Genomic DNA, 27,129 nt, shown 5'->3' with positions numbered 1-27,129 from the left:
TGTTTTGGTTACTCACTACTATTTTTTGTTAAGAATGCTTTAAACTAGAGGCTCAGCTCTAAAAAAATAAAATAAAAAAAGTCTAGTTTAAGGTGAATTCGCATGTATATGATTTATGAACAGTAACCCCCCCACATTTCCCTTTAATGTTTCTTTGCCCTCCACCAAGACTATGTGACACAATTTTTAAGAAAAATATTAACCTGATAAATGTGCTTCTGTTATGTTCTGCTGGCTGTTTACATAACATCTACTGATAGACCAGAACTATGAAACAATACCATAACTAGCGAAATGTGTTAATTCCAAGTCTGTAAAATTCTATTAATGTCAAATATTATTTGTTTTTATCATCTAAATAAACTAGCTTAAGCTGTCACTCACTCCTTTTTATTCGTTTTTTGTTTTGTCTTACTGCACGCATGTCACAGAGTGAAAAATGTCTATTTAAAGATGAGTGGAAATACCACAGTACATAATGTTTTCATGTCAAAATAATTACATTATTATATTCTGAGTTAAATAATATAAGATAGGAAAACATTTTGATATGCATTTAACAGTTGTAATCCTGGCAGGATCGAATCAGCTTTTTCTAAACTCATTTCTGTTACATAAAAACAAAGAGCTCCCTAACCTGACCAAATGCTTCTCTCATCCATCTAAGCCCCCTCACAGAAGAGGTACAAGTCAAGACATAAGAACATCATGCTTTTTTTTTTTCAAGGCTGAGCCACATTTTGGCCTGTCACAGAACACTCATTTGTTCTCAAAAGAATGCCAGTGGACGTACACTAGCCTGAAAGATGAAATTTGGTGGTTGGATTATTGTGAAGAGATGATCACTGAAATGGATGGAGAGATGACAAAAATGTAATACTACTTTATGAATGCAAGTTGTTTTTTTATTTAATAAACCAAATTGAAGCTGCATTTAGACACTTCTCTGTCTTGAGCTATGTTTTTATATGTATATGATGGACCATTTTTGTGTCCCCTATGGAATAAACCAAGTATTTTCTATTATGCCATTCACTACACAACCTTCTAGTCCTTAATAAAGAGAAGAATTTATCTCCATCTATTTCTTACGGAAAAGAGTAACTGTATTTTCTTGATGTATTTGATATAAATCCTTTGTTTGTTAAAGGATACAGAAAGATACTTAAAAACAAATGTCTCCCATGTAGTTATTATACTTCAGTAAATATAGTAATTAAAATAATTTCATTTGCAGTATTAATTTAAATACTGTCGTTGTCCCCCCCGTCCCCCCCAATTTTCACAACCTGTCTTCACGAATAATGATGCTGTTTCTTCTAAAGGTCAATATATTTCAAACCGCTTTGGAGACAAATTCTTAGGGCTCATATGCCTAGCAGGTATGGGTTGAGGTAAGTACATTTAACATCAAAAAGATAAGAGATTCCTATCACCCGTGGAGTCAGGCCAAATCTGAGAGCTTAAAATAGCTTTTGGCAAGTATACAGTAGAACAGTTGCCTTATGTAATAAACACAGAAAAATTAGGCACTAATACATGTGCAACACAGCATTAAGTCTTGAAGCACTCCACAGAAATGTCAATATTCCAGTAACCCATTTACTTCATATTTCTATTTCACCATTTCCCTTCTGAAATTACACAGAGATTACAATTTTCTTCCTTTATATTAGTATCACAAATTGTGATTGTTTACTTTTTTACAGCATCCCTTTCACATGAACACTGTTTTCTGTTCCTCAAAGTATCTTCTCCTTGGTAGCTTGCTTTAACACTGTCACATAACAAATGCATGCTTGTTGTCACAATGAGTGCAAGAGAAAGCTTTGTATTTCTGATGTCATTTTGATACATCATGATTTTACAGAATTAAATCACTAAATCTAACACTTCACAATACTACCAAAGGTAGCACATGACTTACTTAATACACAGCAAACAGAGTTTCTATCTGCCCAGTTTTAGTAAAATATCAGGGCAACAAAGCCATAAATTGTCCTGAATATTAATTTTCTCTAACCTGCAGTAAACCATTTTTGGTTTCATACTGCACAGTTTAGACAAATCTATAACCAAGTATGTGCAACAATAAGTAATGAATCAGCACACAGACATGACTGTAGATTGATACAGGAAAACACATTTTAAAAAGCCGTTTTAGTCAATAAAATAAATATTAGGCCTATGAGAAATCAGCTCCAGTCCCCCTATCTTTTGTGGAGTCAAGGATTCATTCCATGTATATATGGCTGTAAGCAATGCTTTTACAAACGTATTTATAGCTGACATCAGATACCCGAAGCAGATACCCTTGATCAAAATACAAATAATAAACCTACAAAGGTGTTAACTGGAACAGTGCAACTTTATTTAAGTTCAGCTAGAGAATATTTAAATTGAAAGATGTTAAGGTATCAATGACAAAAATTAAGAGGCTCCAAATGCGCAGGCAATACAGTCAAGGTTTCCAACCTAACTTTAAGGGAAATCATAATTAAAGACCTGAAAGTCCTCTCATAACCTTCTTAAGATGGACTGGCCATGAAGAAAGGGAAAAAGAGAACTGGTATTATGTACAACACTGTACACCATCTTCAGTAGGTCACTGGTCTTTTAAATAATCTCTAGCGAACAAATAAGATTTCAGAAAGTTTTTAGTAGATAATTACACTTCCTGATTTTGTAATTAGTGGAACTACATGTAATTACATAATAATTATGACGGTAATTACGTAATTAAGATGTATAATTATGTAGTAAAAAACATTATGGAAATAAAAGCCATCAACTGTATAAGCACAATACATTTTTAAAAATAAATTCTGTATCATCTGTTTAAAGCTACCATTTTCCTCAAAATATCAAAGTGATTATGAGCCATCACTGGCAAGTTCTAAAATATATTTCTTATGTGATTTAAAAATCATACAGATAATTGTATCTTTTAAAAAAATCTCTTAAAAGCCTTAGCTTTACATTATCCTTCTGATGTCTAGGCACGTATATACTGAATGGATTATACAGAGTTAAACTGTTTATCTCTCTATTTCCAATTTCTACTAAAATAATAATAAAAAAAATTAGCATCAATGTCAGAATTGTGGTAGCTAGCTAAAAGACAGGATTTTGGTGTTTTGTTTTTTTTTTTTTTTTTTGCATACACTGCCAGATCCGTTAAACTTAAGGGTCTTCTAAAAGGGAAAACATGCTAGTCTTGCACTTTCCACTAGAAAAAAGAGCTTACTGCTGTGAGAAGCAGTGATCATTAGAAGACACCTTGTCACTTCTGACTTCCACTTAACAACAACAAAACTGCCCCCATCAAAAAACAAACACAAACTTTATTAATTGATATGAAACCAGAAATACAATGTGTCTGTAAGAAAAATGTCAGAGTTGCAGATAAAAAAGAAATAGTGAAGAAAAAAGACCTCTAAAAGTATTTTTTGTTAGAGAAACTCACTAAAGAACTGATAAAGAAGGTAGAAGACATTATACAGACTACACTATTGAATGGGTTGTAATAAGTTGGCATGTATCTATACATTTAAGTAGCAAAAAAAGTCCTGAAATGCAAATGAGAAGATATGCTTCACTGAAAAACAGGTGTGAAAAGAGAGTAGCAACATACTCAGACTTTAGGAGGATAAATAAAAGAGGGATATGACAGAACCACAGATTACCACAGGATAAGATAAAAAGGTAATTAACCATGGTAAAGCCTTAGGTTGCATATTCGTACATTAGGATGCCTTTCAGTTACTTGTCTGTGTTCCTCTGCTCTGACTGGAGAAACAGTATTAGTAATTCAGCACTGCACTACAAAAATTCTGCTGCACATTGGGAGAATTCAAGTTACCTACAAGAAAGCTGCAGAGGGACTTTATACAAGGGCATGTAGTGACAGGACAAGGGGGAATGGCTTTACGCTGAAAGAGGGTAGAGTTAGATTAGAAATTAGGAAACAATTCTTCACTGTGAGGGTGGTAAGACACTAGAGTGAGCAGGTTGTCCAGAGAAACTGTGGCTGTCCCATCCCTGGCAGTGTTCAAGGACAGGTTGGATGGGGCTTTGGGCAAACTGGTCTAGTGGAAGGTGTCCCTGCCCACGACAAGGGGCTTGGAACTTTATGATGTTTAAGGTCCCTTCCAACCCAAACCATTCTATGATTCATCCCACCTGCAACATTACAATATGCAATGGAAAAATCTTCATTAATAAAAATCATTTTATTAGCTGTACAATCCACAGTAAATGCACTGCTGTCATGCCACAGATTTTCCACATTGTAGACATAACAGTTTTAACTCATTTTTCCATTTATTTCATTCACAAGCTGAAGAAATAACAATATGTAACTTCGAGAGGTGTCACACTCCGTAAGCCTGCCCAGAGAAAGGGTTATAAAAATGTACAGTGCAATGGGATTTATTTAGATTTTGTAGGTTTAACTAAAAGACCACATGAGCAGAAATAAAATGGAGAAAAAATTACACTTCTAATGTTAAAAATATCCAACTGGCAATAAAAGAAGTTGCAATCATTATGGGAGGATAACTTAAGATTTAAAGATCAGCTAACTGTTTATACATTACTTCAAAAGGGCCAACAAACCTAAAGTAAACACTTTTCAATAATTTTTGCTTTCAAAAAAGTTAGTAAGATTTAAAAATACTCAAGAAACGGTGACTCTAATTAAAAAAAGTAAAAATGTTCAGAAATCTTCCTCTTCAAAACAACACATTAAGGAAAAATGAACAAGTGCTTTTGAAGATATGCTCTAAGATTAAATTCTTGGAAATTATTATTTTACAATCTCTTCAAAACAACATGATTGGAAGACAAAGTACTTGACAGCAAATGTGCAGAAGAGCATTTGTTTGCTTGGATGTAAGGATCACTATAGTGAGCTGAAGCCAGCTCAGTGATAATGTCTGGAGATGTGACAAACAGAAATGCTTTGTTTATTGTCTCTCTGGAAAGAGATATGCTGAGTTTCATCTGTTGCCATCTTAAAAATAAATGCACATACACATATGCACATAGGTTATTCATATGATTTCTCCTTATCTTCCTCTGGAAAATGCATGTAGATAACTAGATCCCTTTATTTACTGCAACAAGTTGTAGCCTGTATATGATAAAAAAGTGGCAAATTGTTCTGATGCCAGAAGTCTCCACTTCATTACATTAGTTTCACATTCAATACAATCCTTCCAGCTCCATCTCACACCTGTACTCCTCCCATTATCTGACTGACCCTCCACACTGATCTCAGCCTAGGGATATCTCCTTGCTCAGGCCCATCCTTTCAACCCTAATTGCAGTTTGTGTGTCTCCTTCAGTCTCACCACCATCAGGAACACATACATTAAACCACACTGACAAGCAGCCCTGCCAACCTCCTGATTATACCTTCTTTCAGAGAGTTACGAAAAAATTTCTGTTGAAAAAAACCCAAACCAACAACAAAATCATTCCAACCTGCTACTTGGCACACCAAGTTATGACCATACTGGGGAAAAACACCCAGCACTGAAATGATGGGATTCACACAAATATTCAGAGCTGAATTTTATTTTTTTATGTCTAGATCTAACAGCCTAGAAAAGTTTAGTTTTTCCCAACATAATTTTGCACTTTAATAATCCATAGAGTAAACTAGGAACTTCTGGTGCTTGCATGGAAGAGTGGCAGTGCCATAAACAACCTCAGTGATATTATTAATGCTTTCAGAATAATGCTGCAGTCATTGCGAATAAAAAGACTATAGCACCCTTGTCTTCTATTTGATGCCAGCAGGAGGAACTGAACTGGCATCTACTACTGGCATCTCTCTGTAGAGACATCTATGTGAGGCAGAGCAGTTGTATTGACTTTACGTGGGCTCCATCTCTCTTTGTTTTTAAAGACGTAACTCTCCACTCCTGCTACTCCTTAATGTTCACCTAAGTAGTAATGTCTAAATAAAATCAAAACCTAGCTCTGAAAAAACAAGTGTAAGAAAGTGCTGAAAATGTTTTGAGTAAGTTGCTAGTCACAACGGAGCCTTTTTTCCTTTCCCGGTTTAAAAAACAGTTCAATCCAAACAGCTCTTACGGTGTTATTCGTATCTGTAAATTAGGGGGTGTGGCACAGGGATACTGAAACTTAAACTGTTTTCTGACCCAATACTAACTGTGCAAGTTTCTAATTTAGAAAGGCAGCAAAGGAATTTCAGAATTTCACTTTGTGTAATATGACGACTAAGAACCTTACACTGTATCACAATGTTAACATATTAAACCATATCATCATAACAGACCTTAAACTTCCAGATGAATGGAAACATCTATTTGAAGGATAAATGCTACTATTAGTAATAGCATTAAAGACCTGTAACTATATAATCCAGGTATTTCTGGATGGTACAATTGACAATTAATTTCTGCAGTCACTGAAACAAGAAAACATCATGTAGACCAATCAGCTTATTTTTGATTCTTACAGGGAAAAGAGTGACCAACAACAATATGTAATGATTACAGTAGATCACAAATGAAAAATGAGTGAACGATGCTGTTGCAAATGCTGTAAACACCATACTGGTATAAATAAGCAGAAGGACAGTCTGCAAAACATGTTAATCCTTCTCCTGTATTCCACAGCAGCAGACCTGACTTACTGGAGGTTTATACACAAACAAACAAGACAAAGGGAAAAAAAATCAAACCATCAAAGAACTCCCCCACAAACATGCAGAGAAGTGGAAAATAATTCAGGTTAGTTGTTGAAAGAGCCTTAGAAGATAGCACACAGGTTTTAAATATGGAAAACTCTCTGAGAGAATAGTCTATCACCCACTGTGCACAGAATAAGCTTCAGAAAGCAAAATTCATCTTAAGATACAAGGAGCAGCTCTCTACAGCAGATACAGTGAAGCACCAGAAAAAATCAGCTGTAAAACTTGACAAGTTTGTAGAACCTGCACCACCAGAGGATTTTTAAATTTAGCCTATCTTTAAGACATAGGCTATGGTATTGATCCTCTTGCAGGAAAAGGGAGAAGCTTGGATGTCTTCTGGAACTCCCACTGATTTCATAATTATTATTTCAATGAATAGTATGGACCTTCAATATAAACAATTAAACAAACAAAACCTGTTTCATGATTAAGGTTCTGTATTTTGAAGAGGCAAGTACAGAAAATACAAATGAATCAGTAGCAAAATCTCAAGGTTCTGAATGACAGAAGACATTAATTCTTTCAAGCTATGATGGAAACCACATTTATATCTTGAACCTCTAGCCATTGAAAATTCTTTCTGTTTACAGAAGAGCACTCCAAGATGAATAACACCTAAAGCTGCTGTTAAGAATAAACAGAATATACAAGAAAGAAGAACTAGCCTTTAAAAATACAGGGAAAATGGCAATAAAAGGTAGATTTGACAAAAGTCTATGCAATTTAGGCTCAGAACATCCCAAAACAAAGCAAAAATCCTCCCCAAACCAAAATCAAAACAACAGTGAATAAGTGTTCTAGTCACATAAAAAGTAAAGGGAAGACTGAAAATACCAAAGATGTACAACACATACATTAAAACTTGCCACCATTTTTTATAAAAGCAAGGATGCTGATCACAGGTCACAGACAGAATGGCTTGTGAACGATGGCATGGAAATAATCTTTTTCTTGGCTTTCAAGGGAAAATAAACACTCACTTCACATTATGAGGGGGATTTGATTAAATTTCCTTTTCAGAAATAAAACAAAATTAGCATATAAAAATTATTTCAGTCCTACAGAGTTTTACATCAAGTGTATCAAATCAAGAATATGCATTACTAGAAAACAGAACACTGGCATCTATAAAATAAAAAGGTGACCAAAATAGCAATAGGCAATTATTCTCAAGTTCTGGTTGTGTTTTAGAGCAATACAAAGATGTCTTCCTCCCAGAAGATATCTAAAAAATGGGACAGAACTGTACATAGGTTTACCTCACCTAGTTAGTCTCTTTGAAGAGAACTGAATTTAAATGGTAAACTAACAGATCTAACTTGTCTTGCCTTAATACCTTAACACCTGCTGTGGCACCAAGACTGAAATCATTGGCTGGCTGAAGAATATACAAAAACTTTCAAATAGCTAAGAAAAAAAAAAAAATACACCATGCTGAAAGGTAAACTGTCCAAGAGAACAGAAGTTCCTAGGAGAGTTCGTTCAATTCCTTGACAATTACCCTGGAAACCAATTTTATTGAACTTTCTCCAGTTAGTGATGAGGGTCCAACAAATATTTTTCGATTAAGGCAGAAGGTGTGAAATTATGTGAATGCAGAAGCCACCATACTACTTTTTTTAGAGATATTAACCTTGAATAACAAAATTCTAAATGAGATTAAGCAGGCCAAAATGACTGAAACCAGGAAAATCAAAGTAAACCAAAATGCCATGAACTTGAGATACGAACTCATGATTCTGAAATGATGGGAGAAAAAAAGCAAACCCAAATCCCTCAAGTCTCAGGATTTCTCTAATTACTTAACTATGAGTTAATAATATGAACAGCTATGAACAGGGCACAGGTGACTCCAGAAAACATCAGCAGAGGTACTTCCAGCAAACATACAGATCCAGTGTACAAGACCCTGGATAGATACCAGCTAAAATACCAAGTATTTGCAGTTTCTCATCCTGAAAGATTAATTCAACCTAGAAAATACAGTATACAGAAATGCTAAGAGTAAGGATCATGCATCAAAGACCAATTCTTCCTAAAGAAAGCCAAGAGTTTCTCTTCGTTTAAAACAAAATAGAGATGTTACCACTGTTCCCAAAAGCATAATAGAGAATATCAAGGAAGGGAAACAAACAAACATTTAAGGAATGGACATTAACCAGCCACAAACAAGTCAGAATGGAAAAATTCTGGTGAATTTTCAGTCATCACAGATCAAGGGTCTGAAACAGATTTTGAACAGCAGGGAAAAAGGAAGAACCACACACAGGTTTCAAAATTAAGTGCCATAAACTTTCAATCCTTAAAGATGATGTGGTCTGCAGTAGCAGGGGATTGGATGTGATCATCCATGAAGTCCCTTGTACTCTTATGTTTTTGCATTAGGCAAGAGATCTACACATGAAGTAATTTGGTTTCAGCTTGCAGTAGCATCCACCACCATATAACAATATTAATTCAGCACATTTCCAAAATTGTATTAACCTGGAGGTCTAATTGTATTAGACTGGAGATCACACTGGTTATACAGTGTGACCTTATTTGGAGGTACAAAGACATTCTGAAATGCAAGCATCAGAATGAATTCACTATCTTAGAGGCATTAGGAAAGGAAATGAGAACCCCAAAAGGAAGCACAATAGGCCCAAAACAGACTGTTCATTCATTTGAGCATTTTTTTAGCTACAATGTTACACTACTTTGATTTTGACAATATTTAGAAAGACTGAATTTTGTTTAGCCTCTTTCCATCACGCAGGAACCTATCTTGTGACGCAAGGCAGGAGTAGGGAAGACAGCCACAGCAGAGCAACTATTAAAGTAGTGGTAGTAGTCTCCAGCTGCAGCACGTTTTCTTTACAGACACCACCAGCACTGCACAGAGGGTGCAGTGGAAGTGCTCTCTGTGGACAATGCACTTCAACAAGTAGGACCCAAACACAGCTTTATTCAGAATTCTACACATTAGCCCACCTTCAGAAATATTCTTCTGTCAGCTTGAAAATCACTTAGCTGCACAGAACCTGTGGATCCATTACAGCTTGGAAATGTTTTAGTTCAGAAATGTTATGGTAATCGAGAGAAGAAAAAAAATAATCTTCCTACATTAGCTTAATCTGTGTATTTAAGAGAACTTTGTAGACAATTAGCACTACTGCTTTTCTTGTGCTATCATTTTGTCCCTGATAAAAAGTGTCTCTTAATACTAGCAGCTGAACGTAAATTTTAATTTTGTATACATATATTTTAATTAATCTATTTACTGAAGCTGATGTGTCCTTCAAACGTCAAGCAAAGAGATTTTTCTAATGGTGTAACATGCAAGAAAAGCACTTTTTCCAAAGCGCAGTTGCTTCAAAAGAAAAAGAGAGACATACAAGATATTCTTAAAGTGGTTAATTCCAACATAACACATTCCTCTCACAGGGGGTGCCTGAATTCATACTTTATTCTAGTTTGTATTTTAGATTACAGCTTCGTAGTTCAGATTTGAAGACTACAAACAGGGAGGTCTAGTTGCTGGCACGCACACTGCTATTAAGCTATGTTAATTAATTAAAATTTTAAACTTACCTTTATCATCTTCAGCAATCACTTTATCCATTGCATACTCCACATCAAAAATGTATCGGTAAAAGCAGAGCTGAGTGTACAGGGCCTTTTCAGAATACTGCAATGTAAAAAGATAGCAATTAAAAACCCAACTCAAAAATGTGCCTGCTGCACCCATTTCAAAGTCCACTATCAAAAGGTGAATCTTCTTAGTTCCTATTTTTTATCCTGTTTATTTGTTCTATTCATGTCAGATTTTAGAACTATGACTGTTACTATTACACCACAAAATCTCTTTACTGTATTGCTACTTCTTATCAGAATTTACACCAGACTTTTTTATCTAAATCATACTAAACTTACAAGTTCTCACAGAAACATAAATTGTGTTTATCCATTCTTACAGATACACGCATCATAATGATGCTTTAGCAACAAAATGTAAGTTGTAAGAATGATGGGACAAAGGAGTAACTTCAGTGCTTTAATACACCATACAATGCAATTATCTCAAAAAAGAAGAACTAATGTATATATTTTTGATGAATACAGGTGTTTGGCTGTATTTCCTCCCTTCCCACACACACACAGCTGTGGTTACATAAATTGTGAACATGCCATTCAAATAAGAACAGGTGCATATATACCTTTAGAGCTATGCCATCACCTTGCTCTACACATCTGTGAAGGCTACTGCCTGTTTAGTAATCACACATTTAGTTAAAAAATCTGCAGGTGTGTATATGTGGAATATGATATTCAGTTAAATGCTCTGTCAGGATGTCAAGCCTCTGTGCTATTCCTCTAGTTCAAAAGTACATGCCTGTATGCATTTGTGTCACTTGCCATTCTGTGCACTAGAAGATTGCTTGAATAGACATGAGATCCATCTTGCCCATGCTACAACTAAACCCTTTCAAGTTAATTTTCCTGAATTTTTGTTCAGTAAAACATTCCAATTCCTGCTGTTTAAGATACCAAAGTACAAATACTGGCCAACAATGGTTTGAAGAGTTGTGCGTTATAAAAATCTTAGTTAAGAATGAGACAACCATAACAGCATCAAACATGGAAGTAGCATCAATTTGAATACATTTAGTACACGTCGGTATGTACAAATTCTTGAAGATTTTCCTGATGCACTATAAGACCAATGAAGAATGTGGTTAGACCAACCTGAAACTGTGGCTCAGTACACAAAGAACGATCCTGAGAATGCAGTGGAAGAGCAGCTGGCAAACTATTTCTGCTTACTGGAATTCTGCTTTAACTTAGCTTTTCACTCTTCCAACCAATCAAGCCAAGGTTTGTTACTAAATTCAGCTAATTTTACACTTCCACTGACATGTTATAAAGTATCTGTAACTATTAAGCGACTCATGTTGAGACATTTGACAACTATTACTACTGCTTAGTTATTTTTTATGTATTTTAACACTGTACTTTTTTCCACTTCATGTGAACCTATTTTAAAAAAAGACACAGAGGCTTATTTTACTCCTTATTAGCTATTCTATGATATGCATCATCATTATACTATTATACACCAGTTATTTTTAGTAAATCCTGATTACTGCTTCCTGAAGAAGAAAAAAGGACGACAGCGATTAAGTTATTTGTTTAGTTTTTTAGATTCAGCTGTAATTGCTGGTACACATCTCCCTGACTGCACACATGAAGCAGGTTGAATAGAACACTGAAATTACCTCCTTCATAATAGTTTGTTTTGATAATGTATTGTGTGTCGAGATGATGAGAAACAGTTGCTGTCAATTTGATTAGCCATTATATTTTTATGTTAATTGCCATTATTAGGTCCATTCTGTTTAGTGTCACCATAGAAGCCATACAATGTTAGCATAAATAACAAATTGGAGTAAATTAGGAAGATATATTTTTGCCAATTCATTTTAATTGCCCCTCAGTCCTTCCGTCGGTTAACGCAGCTGTTGACCCATAATAAGCGCTAGGTCAATATAGCTGCTTGTCAATTCAGAAATGCAAAGTGCTGTGTTGCTGGTAATGGATATACAACAACCTTTGCCAGCCAACTGAAGCAAACGAATGACAACCCACATGAAAAAAAAAAGCATCAGCTATAGAGTTTAGTGACCTGATATTAGTAGGCAGGCTAATTGAAAGTCACTGCTTAAATGGATAACAAAAATACAAAAATCAGTATGTAAAAATGTACACATTTACACACAGATATACACACTTTTTCTTTTTTTTTACTGATAATGTGCTAGTATCACCTTCCGTTTAGCTTCCTGCCACATCCTACCCTAGTAATAGGTAGAAAACAAAAGGGTTTGAAAATTTTCATGTGAATAAGTATGAATATTATGGCATACTTATGAACCCATGGGAGAGGTACCCCAAATTTAAAAGGACTTCAGGAATTACTTTATATCACCACTGCTTTTATTTCCTTATTTTCCGATAACCTGTAGGTTTAAAAGTGGGAAGAAAGTCCAATTTCTAAAATCAAATCCCAAGTAGTATTTTATGTTTAATGGTGATTTCTTTTGTGTAAAGAAAACCTGACACCCCCAACATTATGGCAAGAACTTGGACTAAATTTGTATTATCATTTATGCTTAATTTCTTCCCATGAAAGACTGAATGATGAGTACATGAAAAAAAACCTCTATTTTGAAGTTCTTATTTGTTCCATGATGTTTGATTTCTTGATTTCATTAAGAACTGACTTCAGCAGCTAAGTCTGCTTCTTTGACAGCTTCCATTCATAGCAAGAACACATTGTTCTTTCCATACAACCAAATACTGTTTTATTTGAAATTGCATTTAAAACAGCAGTGAAAAGATGAAGGAACCAAAGGTATATAGTTTGCATTCAGCACAGTTATTATTCACTCCTTTCACATAAAAATTAAGCTTCTAATATAAACATAAGAGATGTAATATTCACTGTGCTTGGCCAACAAAATATTAAAGAAATCTAAGTTGAATATGGTTGCAGAACTGAGGCCAGCTGTGCATCTCCAACCTGCCTCCCCAGGAAGAATTTTTTATGAACACTGGAAAAGCAAACTTTCATGACTAAGCACAAAAGCAGGGTACAAAATGCTCAGTTATGAAAAGCAAATAATCCTGCTCAGCTACCACACACACCAGGGAATGCTCACTGGGAAATACATTAGGAAAGGAGACTTCACAGATGCAAAGCATTTATATTTTTGGAGTTCCTGAAGGTCAGCTGTGCCTCTACAAGTGCCCAAGTCCACTTTGTTTGCCTGCAATAATTAGCTTCCTATTTGTCTTGTCCGTACAGCTGCTGACGCTTGAACAAGTCACTGAAGGGTACCACCATCTCTTCTTCTAGGACAAATGCCTAGAGCAAGGCCCCAGCTCACTCCAACGCTCAGGCCCAGTAAACTGTGATGCATTTTTCCACATCAGAACAAAATTTCCAGTAGGGAATGGCCTCAACTACATCAGTTCCTAGCAGTGTACGCAGTGAAAAGGGGATTTCTCCGGAAGAACCAGACACAGGTCTGCAACCCTTCTGGCAAGAACAGAGAACTGAATTTTGTTTTCTTCAGCTTGCACAAAGAGAGTGGGGAAATTGCCAGTATCAACCTTTTCTCCTCCTTCAGAAGTGTCAAAGCTCATCTCCCTGAAAGTAAGCGGACATGGGAAGATTCAACTGTTGGTGACCGTCTTACTACACTGAACACAGTGCCTGAAGAGAACTTAAGATGCACTATTTCTCACCAGCTTTTCTGTTATGGAAGGAAGGTTGGTGGCAGCTGCATTTTGGTGTTGAAATTAGAAGGCTCTCCCTCAGTGCTGGTTGTTTTAGATTACATCTCAAGAAACTTCAGCTGAGATGCCTTATTTGCCTCATCCTCCTCCATCCTGTTAACAGAGTGCCTGAGTGGCTTAACACACCAACCTTTAACATCCATTTAGTAGCTAAGGGCAATATGAAGACCTAGAGAATCCAGGTAAGAAAGGTCTGAGGAAATGAAAACGCCAAATATAAACAGAAGGAAAAGCTGATGGAAATTCACATCAGCAAGGTAACAGAAGACTGAACTAGTGATTCTATTTCTGATGTTTTACTTACCTGGATATAGTGCTATTCTATTAAAAACACCTTTTCAGTCTCTTGAAAGTATACAGTTGAACAGGCCAGAAAACTAAACACCCTACTTAAGACCAATTTTCTTTGAACTGTTGTGAGTTCCTGTATTAACTGAAGTAATATGTGATGGTCAATGCTTTTTCAATGCTTTTCAGATTACTCATATTCCTCTACAGTAGGTGAAGTCTTTTATTTACTCTTTGGCATCTCCTAAATTCCTATAGCTCTCTATAGTCCCACCACTCTCATGATCCCCTAAATATTTTCTGCATTCTCTTTTTTGTTTCGGCCCTTCTGCTTTCTTCTGCACTTGACTCTCTTCCACTTCTTCAAGCCCACTCTGTGGTGGTGTTATTTTGTATTCTTTCTCATTTACTCTGTTGTGTCACCTATGGCTTTATGGAGGATGAAGTCAACAAGAAATTAAAAAAAAAAACACAAAAGCCTTCCCCTTCTAGTTTGCTAACTCTATTAGACTGCTTTACAAAGGAGATAATTTCCACAGGCTACAGAAGTTATTTGTATTACTTCAATTAATTATAATACAAAACAGTGGCACCACTTCATTAATCAGCTGCTTGAGAGAGTTACTTTTGTGAAAAGCCTTCTTGGTAATTTGATTACAAAGAACAGTGGCTCTTACTACTGTGATATGATTCAGCATGTCCATCAAACAAATCCTTTAGAACTATTTCTTAATACTTTAAAAACAGGAAAGAAAGAGGAGGAAATAGAAGTCTCTTGGCATAAAAATGTGTCTCAGAGACTCTTTCAAGGCTTAGAAGTAACAGAGCAAAGCATACAGGAAATACTTCAGTGCTTTGAGAGGCATTTCCTCCCCTCCCCCCCCTTAGAAAGACGCAGTAATTAAAACCTAATTATTATCTTCATTTTAAACAAAACCTAAAGTGAATACCAATTAATAACAACATACTAATGAGCATCTGCTGTGATGAAATTGAATATGAATGTGCTGCAAATTTCGGGTAATTTATTTTTTCGGGGAAGTGCCACTGGTCTCAATCTACTGCTGGAAGATTGTATAGACTGTACACATTTTCCATCGTGTCTCTTATGTGCAGCAATTCCTATTTCCAAAAAAAGGGCATAGCTCAGCTTTGTGCATGTTTATGTATACAAATGCCATCCACACTACAATGATTTCAAGGGAATAACCTGAAGCATAAGACCATGTTTTACACGCCTCACGTATTCTTTTGTAAAACGAAGGCAGTCACATCGCACCAGGTTCACACAACCCCTGCCCACCATCACATTCTGAAGGCGGACACTCCTGCACAAAAAGAGCTCATGAAGTGTGAATTAATGTTACACTACAAACTCATAACACACATGCCCCTCACCTCATGCCAATGCTCATGTGTACTGAATTCTGGTCTCCTTATGCATCACAAAACCTAGTTAAAACACAGTGGTTGTCTGCGTCGAATAGGCCGAAATAAACTGTGCATCTAAAATAACTACTTCATATAAAACAAAAAAGGTGAAATAAAAGTACATCTAAATTGCAGCCCTTATGCTTTAGCACACTGCACGCAATTATGTAGGGGTGAGTGTGGCTTCCTTCTTAACCCTCCACCCTCCATACCTCAATCAATATTGTTTTTTTAAGCAATTATGACTCGCAGAGTTCATTAAAGAAGTAAAATGAAACTGAAACAGGTATGGCAGACCTGGATATGATGAAATTTTCCCTAGTACTTTTGTTAACATGGACTGTATGATCAAAGAAGACGTTCTTCCATATACATGCAGGGGTCAATGTAAAAAAACCCCAAACAAATAAAACCCCACCAAAAGCACAGCATAAGACTCGATATTCGTGTACATTAAGTAACTGAAATGACAAGAACGTTTGCTGGTTTAAGTCCTGTTTAGCAGTCAGTGAAACCATTACAGAGGATCTAATTATGAAAACCAACTGTGGACTGCAATGCCAGCAGAATGCCAGAACAGAGAAGTGGGTGAGGAACTGTGTGAAGAACAGATGACAGTATCTGCTGACAAGAAACACTGGACTGGATGAAGGGGTTGAGAGAACACCTCCAGGGTGAATTCTTGCAATAGTACTGTTAACCATTTTCATTAAGAAACCCTGGAGAAAAAGTATCTGGCTATTAACAAGATTTAGGAGGCATAAATATGGCAAAATAGAAAGGGAAGGAAATTTAATAAGCAAAATATATTCTTATATATAAAGAAATATAACCACATATAATATAAATAAAGAAATACTAAGGCCACAACAAAGCGGCTAAATGAATTCTCTAGAACTGGGAAGTCCCAAGCTGGAATTCTTCTGCTATGAGGATTCCTAAAATGATGCCTCAAGGCACATGGCATGGACACAAGGTGATCAGTGTCAGCAGACTGGGCATTACTCAACCTATAGAGGTCTGGAGGAATGGAGGGATGAAGCTGTTGAACCACTCATGGTGGTGGATCACCCCTACTTAAAGCTGGCAGCGTAGGCAGACATGAAATAAACCTTGTTCTTCCCTAGAGGTATGTTGTTTTTCAAACAGAAAAGCTGTCATCTTTGCTTAACATCAGTCTCTCATTTCAATACGTATGCAGTCCTCTCCCCTATTCCTGGTTTTACGTGTGCTCTACTGCTCATCTGAACATGTGGCAAACCAAATTCAACTTGCTAATCCAGCAAAAACACTCACCTCTTTTCTAATACGGCAGAAAACTAACCCTTTAAATCTAATTACCTCCCTCTGTGGTCAACAGCTGAACAAGGCAAAGCGGCAAACTGCATGGTAGCTGATGTGAATACACCAGACTAGCTACTGCTAGCAAGGGAATACAGTATGTACCCCTGCTTTTAGTTTGGGGTTCAAGCTCTGCCTTGCACCCAGTACTCAAGCAAAGAAGTGGTGAACGCTCCATCCCTGGAAGTGTTTAAGGCCAGGTTAGACAGAGCCTTGGACAACATGTCTACTGTGAGGCATCCCTGCCCATGGCAGGGAGGTTGGAATTAGATGTTCTTATGGTCCCTTCCAACCCTAACCATTGAATGATTCTATTATTTGAGCAGCGAAATAAGACCTAGCAGTGAGAACACAAATCTTAACTGAGAAGTACTCTTTTTTGGGGTGGCGGAATCACTTTCTTCACATCCTCTCAGTATATGTCATTGTGAAGCGTTCTTTATTCTAAAATTTTCAGCATTGAGGTGTTTATGACTAATTTTTGATATTACTAATATTTAATATAGTTATACAAGGGACAAGCATAGCTCAGGAGATGATATGCCTGGGCTGTTCATACTGTCATATGAATACAAAGATCTGTAATCTTAGGTTTCTGGTCAAAGGATACTTGACACTGGTACTTACAGCAACAGGAAAAAAATGTTTGGATAAAACCAAGTCTTTTACAATTTACAACTTCGCATTCTAAATCAGGTGAATGAAATATATTTTAAAATTATAATTTAATCTGTAATCTGCCTCATGGATCTGCAGAGGCTCTAGAATATTCATGTTCTCCCTCTGAAAGCAGTATCACTGTATAACTGAGTAATTTGCAGGCTAACTAGTCTGGAGCCTACACTGATGTACTTCAGGACGGGTATTGTACAAAAATTCTCAAAACTATCATCTACAGCAGAAAGGTTAAGACTCAAGGTTTTTCACATAAAATCAAACAAATGAGCTTTACTGGACAGCTGACCAACAACAGACATTACTCTGGAACTGGACTTACCCAGCAGCACATAGAAGCAAAACTACAAAATTGTATCTGCACAAATGCACTGAACATAAGATTGGTGAAGCACCAGCATGATACCAAAATCAAGTGTATTTTAATAGCCTCCGATCAAGAATATTTGCACACTTCAAATAAATTGTAGCTTGATTTAAGCAGTGTATATATATACTCTTAAAATATATCCTCTTCTTGGTGTACAAGACAATCTAACAAAAAAAAAAATTAAACCCCTCTATATTTACATTTTTAAGGAAAAAAAAAATCAAGCACTTTCAAAGTCACCCACTTATTTCTGAATTACCTGAACCTTGGCAATCTGGGATAAGAAGTAGTTAACAGAAAAGACTTGGTAAAAGAGGATTAAAATTGAAAACCACCTCTGTAAAACAAAGCTGTCATTCTGCTCTAGAGATAAAGTACCATGGCCAAATGGTTCCCCAGGAATTTTAAGTGTTACAGAACAAGCTAGTACAGCTCCAGACCTTTGCCTCATTCTAGAGAACTGATGGATCTACTCCCCGAGTGAAAAGCACTCATGGCAGTCAACTATAAGTCATCTTCTTACTTGAAACAGAAAAAATAAGAACAAGCATAGGATCTCTCATCACTGAACAGAACTCTTTCACCTTTTAGGCAATTTCATGTACTTCCATAAAAATTTCTAAAATTATGATGTTCTTTGTAACAAACAGAAACTCTAAATATCCAGGAAACACTTTACAAAAAGATGTGTTACTACAAAAAAATATGTTCCTACCATTGAAAGAATAAGTTAGGATCCTACAGCTGAAATCTGCATACAGAATCCATACTCTCATTCATGGAGAACTGTTCCTCAGGAAGAATTCATACCCTGTTTCTCAGGACCCAAATTTTTCTCATCTGGAAACCAAGTAAACCAAATGGAGCCCAACCATGAAGAATATATGAAGCCACCTTACTAAGAGTAAATTCTGCTGGCAGGGAAAGAATCTGTGTAAGGTAGCTCCTAGACTAGAACCACAAATCAACCATCTATCAGCTGCAGTCGTTTTTCATGACAAAGAGAGAGAGGCCATTACTAGAGGCCTGAGGCTACTAGAGGTATCATAGAGAACTCTGTAGGCTGCCTTTTTACCATTTCATGCACTCTTCTGACATGTTCAGCAATGCTTGTGTATTACCAAGGATGACCAAAAGGTTACTCCTCATTTGATGAGGCACATTTTGAGTCTTCTGCCTGCTTGTGAAGACAGATGTGATGTTCAGATGCAGGGTGCTACATATAACGTGAATAATATATATAAAAGAATACATATATATTACATAAATATAATATATATATTATATATAACGGAAAAAGTTGACAGAACAAGTCCTGTTCTCCCAGTGAAGACTGTAGTAGAAGGTAACATGCTTCAATTTGGAAGTAAGATATTTCCAATTACATAAATGATTTTAATCTAGCTCTGTATTTGCAACCTTGATTTTTATTTACTTTAGAAATAAAATTTTTCTCACTGATTGATACACTTTACACAAACATTTGGCACTTGTCGGCTATCCAGAAGCATGCACGATAAAAGTGCAATCTGTGTAAAGCAACTTGGCTTATACATATTTATTTAAATTATAATTTGTTAAGAAAAGGGTAACATTGCTTTCTTTTCTGCAAAATAATTTACTAATATTTGTGAAAGCTTTTTTTAACTGAATCTTGATTATCATTCAGCAAGTACAAGTACAGCATTTAAAAACTGGTTTATTAGTAAATAAACAACACTATAAATAAGCTCGACACAGAAGCAAGAAAGCTTATCTAAATATATTTTAGATGTAAAAGCGTGCATGTGAAAACAAAGAAAAAGAAGTATCACAGAGAGGGAACTAAACATGCTGCTTTGGATTACCATATTCCTGTTTCTCAAGACTTCAGGACTCATTCCCTCAAATCTAGGTTCTAGCAAGAGAGTAAGAAGTTTGAAAAGCTAGGTTTTCACCTTCAACTCCCAGTTTCTCAATTTTTAATAAATTATTGTTTGACCTCAAGCAGTTAAATAATGTGTAGCAAGGAGATATCTGCTGCAGAGGACACTATTTTGTGTAAAGCAAATCTGGCATTTCACTGAATTCTAAAGACTTGGAATCAATGTTCCTTCTTGTTGATCTTGATTTTTTTTTTTTCAATTAAGACATAAAGAAAACTAGGCTGAGATTGAAAATGCTTCAGCATCGTGCTCCCTGAAACATTTTACTATTTTAAAAGATCAGAATTGTTAGATTGACTGAAGCCCCCATCGCTATGGTACCAATAATAGAAACAAACAAGTCCTGAAGCTTCTCAGACTACGCAAGATTAATGCTTCAGCTGGAAAAACATACAGACCTTCAATGCAGTTTACTTAATCCACTTTACTTACTCTGGAACCAGGATGTACACGGGCGACTCCTCTGTTAAAATAAGATCTTTCTTCTCCTGCTTTGGTTAGATAAACTAACCAAATGAGTTACAATAGCACCTATGTACCTGTAGCAGAGTATATGATCAGCTTTATCAATGCAAGTCCTCATCTCACGTCTCTAAGCAGCTCTCTCAGACTTCAGTAGAATGTCTCTCTACTAAATGCTAAAGAAAAGTCATGTTATGCAGATGATGAAACAAAGGAGAGCATTTTTTTCTGTGGGTGACACCAAAATGGTAAGATCAGTTGTGAACAAAGGCAGACCCCAGCGACTTATAAGGCAACTTCAGCTACTACCCTGGGTTGAAATCAATGGCACTTCAAGTACCAGACACAACTACAGTAACTCATTATGCTGCCATCTGCTCCTTCCACAAACAGTCAATATTACACAGGATTTATCCCCATATGCTTTCCTTTCTGGGCAAAACATAGGTTATTTTAGATTTCTTTCTCCATAACTCAGAATGGATTCTTGAGCACCGGAAGTGGCACTGCCAGTGTGTACACTGATTTTGATGCATTTTATTTTTTAATGCCATCTTCTCTACATATACCTCTAGCAGTGTTTACCAGTCTAACAGCATTCTGTGACACAGGTTTCATCAGATGATGCATGTTTAAAATTGTTACTGAATGTTACTGATGTCAATTTTGGAGATCACTTTGGAAAAACCCCAGAGATTTTGTCCTGCATCCTTCAAATGGCAAGTCCAAACAGGAAGAGAGAAAAGCACCAACCCTGAGATTATCCACAAAGAAAAGGAATTAATCCACTTAAGAACAGGCAAAGATTAAAAACTTCAGGTTTTGATTTTGTCAGCTGTTCGGATGAGTGAGGTCAATAGTGTGTATGTACATTCCAGGAGAAAAAGTGTGGGTCAAATACCCACCCCTCCCCCCCCCGAAATGAATTTTCATTCAAAAGGTGCTAAATAAAGGTCAGAAAAAAAGTATACAAAAGCTTGAAGGATTATTCTGAAGATTCTCAAAATCTTCAATAATTGTTCAAACAAGTTGTATCTGAGATACTGAAGCAACTTACTAACACATGAAAAAGTAAATACACCAATTAAAAAATGATCCTCCGATAACATGATGTGAATTATTTAAATAACCTATTCATTTTCATGGGACACCCCAAAACATGCAACTAAACTGTAATGAATTTAATAGTTGTGACACAGACAGCTCTATAGCTCATTAATAACTGTAATCTATACAGTCCTTTTATTGTCATAGTTTATTGTTTCTAGTATGGACGTCAGGGACTATGTGTTATCTTCCACAGACGGTTCCCATGTAACAGTTAAAAAAAAAGAAAACCAGAAATGCCCATCACCATGATTTACTGTAACTAGACCCTCATAGTATCAGCAGTTGAGCTTTCTACATGTAATTCATTAATGTTAATGATTCTGCGTGTAATCATCACAGCTCTGGAAATGATCAACTGGCAACTTGACATGGGGTGAGGATAGAGCACAAGAATGAAGCTGCCATTTTTCCATTTCCCTGCTTATTATTTGAATGGTGTCTCCTTGTTTCTCACAAGTGCAAGAAGTCCAAGCTGATTATTATTAACTGGGTTATTGTCACAAAAATTAAACTATGAAGTTACTATTAAAATTCTTCCTGCGCAGTCAGTTATCCTAACCTCAGATATTTAGATGAAGACCCAAGAGATAAATGAAAAAAAAAATATGAATAGATACTTCCAAGCAAAGCATCCCCACTAAATGAAAACTGTCAGCAAACTATTAAAAAAACCCCAACATTGTATTTTTAAGCATACAGACTACCTTGAACAATCATCTTCAATGAATTAAATCTTAATGTTTCCACACTGAAAGAGACCGGTAACAATAACTGACTTCTCTAACGGGAAACCCTCTCAAAGTGGTTATTTTTACATGTAGCTGGAAGAAATATTGGTTTAAATAAAAATAACAGGTTTCTTGCTGCTGGAAAAAAGCAAAAGGTTTGAACCACAGTAGCAATCTATGCAATAATTAGCTATGATTCAAAGAGCTCCTGCTACAAAGTAAGCAAAATGGTAAAATTTTTCATCACAGAGAGTATACTCTGGCAAGTTATGGCTCTGACTGAGATGGGAGAAACCCCGGACACCAGGACCTCTGCTGAAACCAAAATGTGAACTGGTACACACATGGCAAAAGTGATCTTTCCATTGTTCCATTCTCTAGCTGAAAAGGAGCTGTTGGTATTTAAGCATTAGACAAGGACAAAGAAGAACTGTTTTCCACCTGTTTCTGCAGAGAGCTGCATACCATTAGGTGAATGTCTAGGGCTTCTGGTAACTTCAGCTCCACTTCTGTAAAGTTAGGGTATCTGCAAACAGTGTTGTGTGTTATAAAAGTACTAAAGCAGTGAGGCACTAAATATTCTAGCATCACCTATTCAAGAGAAAAATCTCAGGGGCTAGAACTGAGTGTGCTTTTTTTGGCCTTAGATGTACAGCTCTATCTGGGCACAACTATCTGGTTGTATTAGGAGTTTTGAATGCTCACATTCAACAAGTGAAGAAATTGTAAATTTAACCTTTCAAACCTTACAACAAACTCTTAAAAATAATACAGACTGACAAACTGCATACTGCTTCTTTGCCCTGTCCCCAAAACACTAAAACAGGTCAGGTTATTTCTGTAAAAATTAAGTATGTTATTAAAAAATTATTTTAACAAATACAATGGAAAAGACAGAAAGTAATCTGTAAGGTTCCAAACAGGCAAAGCAACAGGTCTCACAGATAGAAGTCTGCAGGAAGCTCAGAAGCACTGTCTAAGTGACGGCAAACCTCACAAGAAAACCATGTATCTACTTTGCCTCATTTCTAAGTAAAATCTGGAGGGTAAGCTGGAAGAGAAATGTGGTACAGTTATTAATAGTATGAGTACCTTCAAGTACAAGGGATATTTTGTCTCCAGGACAGAAGAAAAGCAGCTGGTTGTGACAGGAAGAAATGTGGAAAACCTTTCTTAACAGTGATCTGCTGGTAAGAGCAACATTTTGTTCCTTTCAGTTTGAATAAACTCACTTTTAAAAGAATGTTCTCACTTTCGTCTCAGAGTAGTAGTCTAACAATTTATATCTGGTAGCTTTTCATTAGAAAGATATTTAACTTCTCTGATGATAGCATGAAAATTTTCCTGAGAAGTTCAATGTCATCTGGTATGAAACTGGATTAGATGCTTCAAAGACTGGATTTGGTGCCTCCAAAGGAAGTTAAAATGCTTATCAATTAATACAACATTTACTGTTATGAACTAGAGATGCCTAAACGTACAATGATACAAGACAAACCTTCTTATAATGCACAAATAATCCTACAAGTTAAGAATTAAGAAGCCTTACCAGAAATATCTCCCACATTTCTAGTGAGCAGGCAGAATATATGGATACTACAGTTTAAAGCTACAAACATTCAAGCTATGCACTCATGCATGTTTTCAAAGGTGGGAATACATTTAGCAGACAAATTAAGAAAAAAAAGTATGGCCTCCAAGTGCAGAAAAGCAAGGAACTTCCTCTCAAGACTTCCTCCCCTCTTCTGTATGCCAGAAAACAGCAGGAAAGGAGGAAACAGAATTTCTGTCATGGGACAGACAATTCAGAAACTTTTCAGCAAGAACTAGTGACATTTGAACTTAAATTTTAGCTAGATGATCCTGATCACGGTGCAATGCTTGTAAATACACTTGATCAAACTGGACAAGCCAGATAAAACTGTAGTACTCGCAAAAATAACTAGTTTCCATTCAAAGAGGTGAACTTCACCAGATACAACATTCATAATAGAAGGATATGCTGTCTACTGAAATTCTAGTCAAAATGAAAAACTGTAGACTTTGTCCTACATTGCCAGAATTGGCATTAGAATAAGTATTACCACCATTTACCTACACACCCATAAAAAGTAGCCCAATCAGAACAGAATGCATGTTATTTTTTCTAGTAACTTCAGAAAATAATTGCAAATACTCACTTCTCGTCCTCCTATAAATAACTTTATTGTGCCTACAACCTCCACTAAGTGAATTTCATCCTCTTCTTGAGGAACCACATTATTTTTCAGACATCAAATAGACCCATCTTGAAACTGCACAATGATGTCTCTGCATCGAGCCTTTTCTTGAATACACAATTTTAGATACCACCCAAATCTATCTTATAAAGTATAAAAGTAAAGAATCTAGGTTCCAGTAACCAAAAAACAAAGCAGCTAAGCAGACTGCTTGTCATGATACATAGCTTAGAGATATTTGGAACAGATCCAACAAAACCAAACCATTAGTAGGCAAGATGCTTGCTCTTCTTGGAGCAACTTCCCAATGCTTCTTAGGGGGTTGATGCTATAGCAAGGACCCACTAGTGAACTTGTGCTACTGCCATCACAGTACTCCAGTACCCTTTAAACAACAGAGGATTAAGAGATACTGGTAATCAGATGTCTTAAAATCTAACAAAATATAAGCAGTTTTGGCCATTCCATCCTCAAATGCTCCTCCTACTCTTCCCCCATTAAAAAAAGTCCCTTGTGTAGGCTGTATAAAAAGCTTATAGGAAGCTAAACATAATAAATCAATAAATCTTACAGTGAACATAAATCGTGCAGAATTGAGACATTTACTTTGTTAAGCCAGTAAGGTTGTATTTCTGGGACTTAAAAGACAGCAAAAACAAAAAAGGAACCTGAAATTCAGGACTAGGGAAAGTGCTCACACGTTCATACAAAATGTCAATCGTGTAATCTTAAGTAAGTAAGAATGCAAAAAAATTACCTTATCCTTTACAGTACCATGCATCACCCCAGTGCCCAAATTACAGTGAATAAAAAGTTGAACAAGGAAGAGGACATTCCATCTGAGTAGAAAAAGAACAGATTGCCCAGAGGAACTGATAAGAGGATTTAGTAAGAGTATATAGAAAAAGTTATAGGAAAAATGTATCTCTCAAAAGTTTCTGGCCTAGGAAAAACTGGATTGGCTTATTAGCCGTCTTTCTAAGATAGGATGACAAAAACACCCAATGGAAAATTCTTACTGAAAAATACAGTATCAATAATAATTGTTATTCTATAATCTTGTAAATTTTCCTTAAAAAATATGATTTTTAACATTGTTATTCTCAAATCTTATACAGTTTGTGTGCAGTGTTGCACAGCAAGACAATTGATTTCTATAGGTATGGCACCCCTGACACATAAACAGAAGCTGGCTTCATGCAGATGCTGTGCCCACAACACACACCAAGGTAGCTGAACGTATGCCTGAATCAAAAGCTACAAGGGAATTCTGCAGGAATACTACCACTTGCCTTCTGCTTTCCACAAGGAAACTCTTTAGGATTTTTAATCTTCCTTATAAATCCAAGAGTCTTGCCAAGAAGGGTACATACATGTCAAGTTCAATATAGACAAATACAGCCAGCTGGGAAAGTTTAGCATTTCCCTCAGTCTTACATCTTTTTCAAAGATGCATTTTTCTTCATTGTCTCTTCATTACAACCTTTCATCTTTTATACACCAAATTTATATATCCCACTCAATTTTATTTTCACTCCACTGTACAAGACTGCAGTGGAAATTTGTTGAAAGGATGTCATCTTTAATATGTTTCTTCAGGAGGCTTCAAGATTATATTATCTACGTTAGGTTATCAATAAATTTTTTTGTAAGGTGTTGCATTAGATTTCTTCAGTCAAGAACTAACAGTTCTCTTATTAAAGTTTATATAAGTACAAGGGCACACTGCAAGTTCAAAATTATTTTGGGGGGCAAAAAACTGGGGGAGGTGTGGATTAAAAAAGAAATAAAATTGTAGCCAACAATGAATAACGTTGTACATATAGTACAGCAAACCAGAGCAGCTGTCTCAAGCAGAGAATTCATTTGGAGCTCATCTGGAGCTTCTACATATTTCTGCAATTGGGAAGAGGAATGAGGCTGAAAGCTGACTGGAAGACATAAATTAGGTTAGATAACAACAACCTTGTGTGGCAGCAGGAAAGCAGCCAAACCTCATACTATTTGTTATCTATTCCAACACACTGTTTTGTTAGGTGAGGATTTTTAAGTAGTTTTCAGCAAAGGGAAGAACATGCTACCCTTCCCATCCTTATCATGCAGTACTCCTCTATATTGCGTGACAGCTGGAACCTCTGAGTTGTCTTAACAAAATCACCCATGCAAAAACGTAGCTAGCAGGATCAGGGCATTGATGAACAATAAAATAAAAATCTGAGAAAACAGCAATATTTTCTTATCCATGTGGAAGTACTGAAAGTATTCTTCAGCATTTCTGCTACCTGGGTATTCAGAAGCACAATATTCAACACATAATGCAGATTATGAAAGCAGAGTAACCAAATGCATATACGCCTCTTCAAGCAAGAAGTTTAACTACTTCTGTCAATCCATCCAGCTCACAAACAGCAGACTTCCATGTTCTATGTGAGCTAACCCAAGGAGCAGAAAAGCATTTTCCCTAAATATCTCATCACAAGGTATTCAGAAACCTTAAAAGTAGTTGTTGCAG

At 36.1% G+C, this 27,129-nt stretch overlaps 1 protein-coding gene across 2 annotated transcripts in view; it reads right to left on the bottom strand.

The window, feature by feature from the left end:
- POLA1 (DNA polymerase alpha 1, catalytic subunit) overlaps positions 1–27,129 on the bottom strand; it is a 204,010-nt gene that overhangs the window by 30,160 nt on the left and 146,721 nt on the right. For both annotated transcript variants that reach the window (XM_062608043.1, XM_062608044.1), the window contains exon 36: positions 10,301–10,397. In XM_062608043.1, the coding sequence (XP_062464027.1) occupies positions 10,301–10,397 (97 nt within the window). The remainder of the gene's footprint in view (positions 1–10,300; positions 10,398–27,129) is intronic.

Source organism: Pezoporus occidentalis, unplaced genomic scaffold, assembly GCF_034315485.1.
Source record: "Pezoporus occidentalis ecotype Australia unplaced genomic scaffold, CSIRO_AGI_Poc_V1 ctg129, whole genome shotgun sequence".
In the NCBI taxonomy this organism is placed as follows: domain Eukaryota; kingdom Metazoa; phylum Chordata; class Aves; order Psittaciformes; family Psittacidae; genus Pezoporus; species Pezoporus occidentalis.
This window is presented reverse-complemented; position numbering and strand designations above follow the sequence as displayed.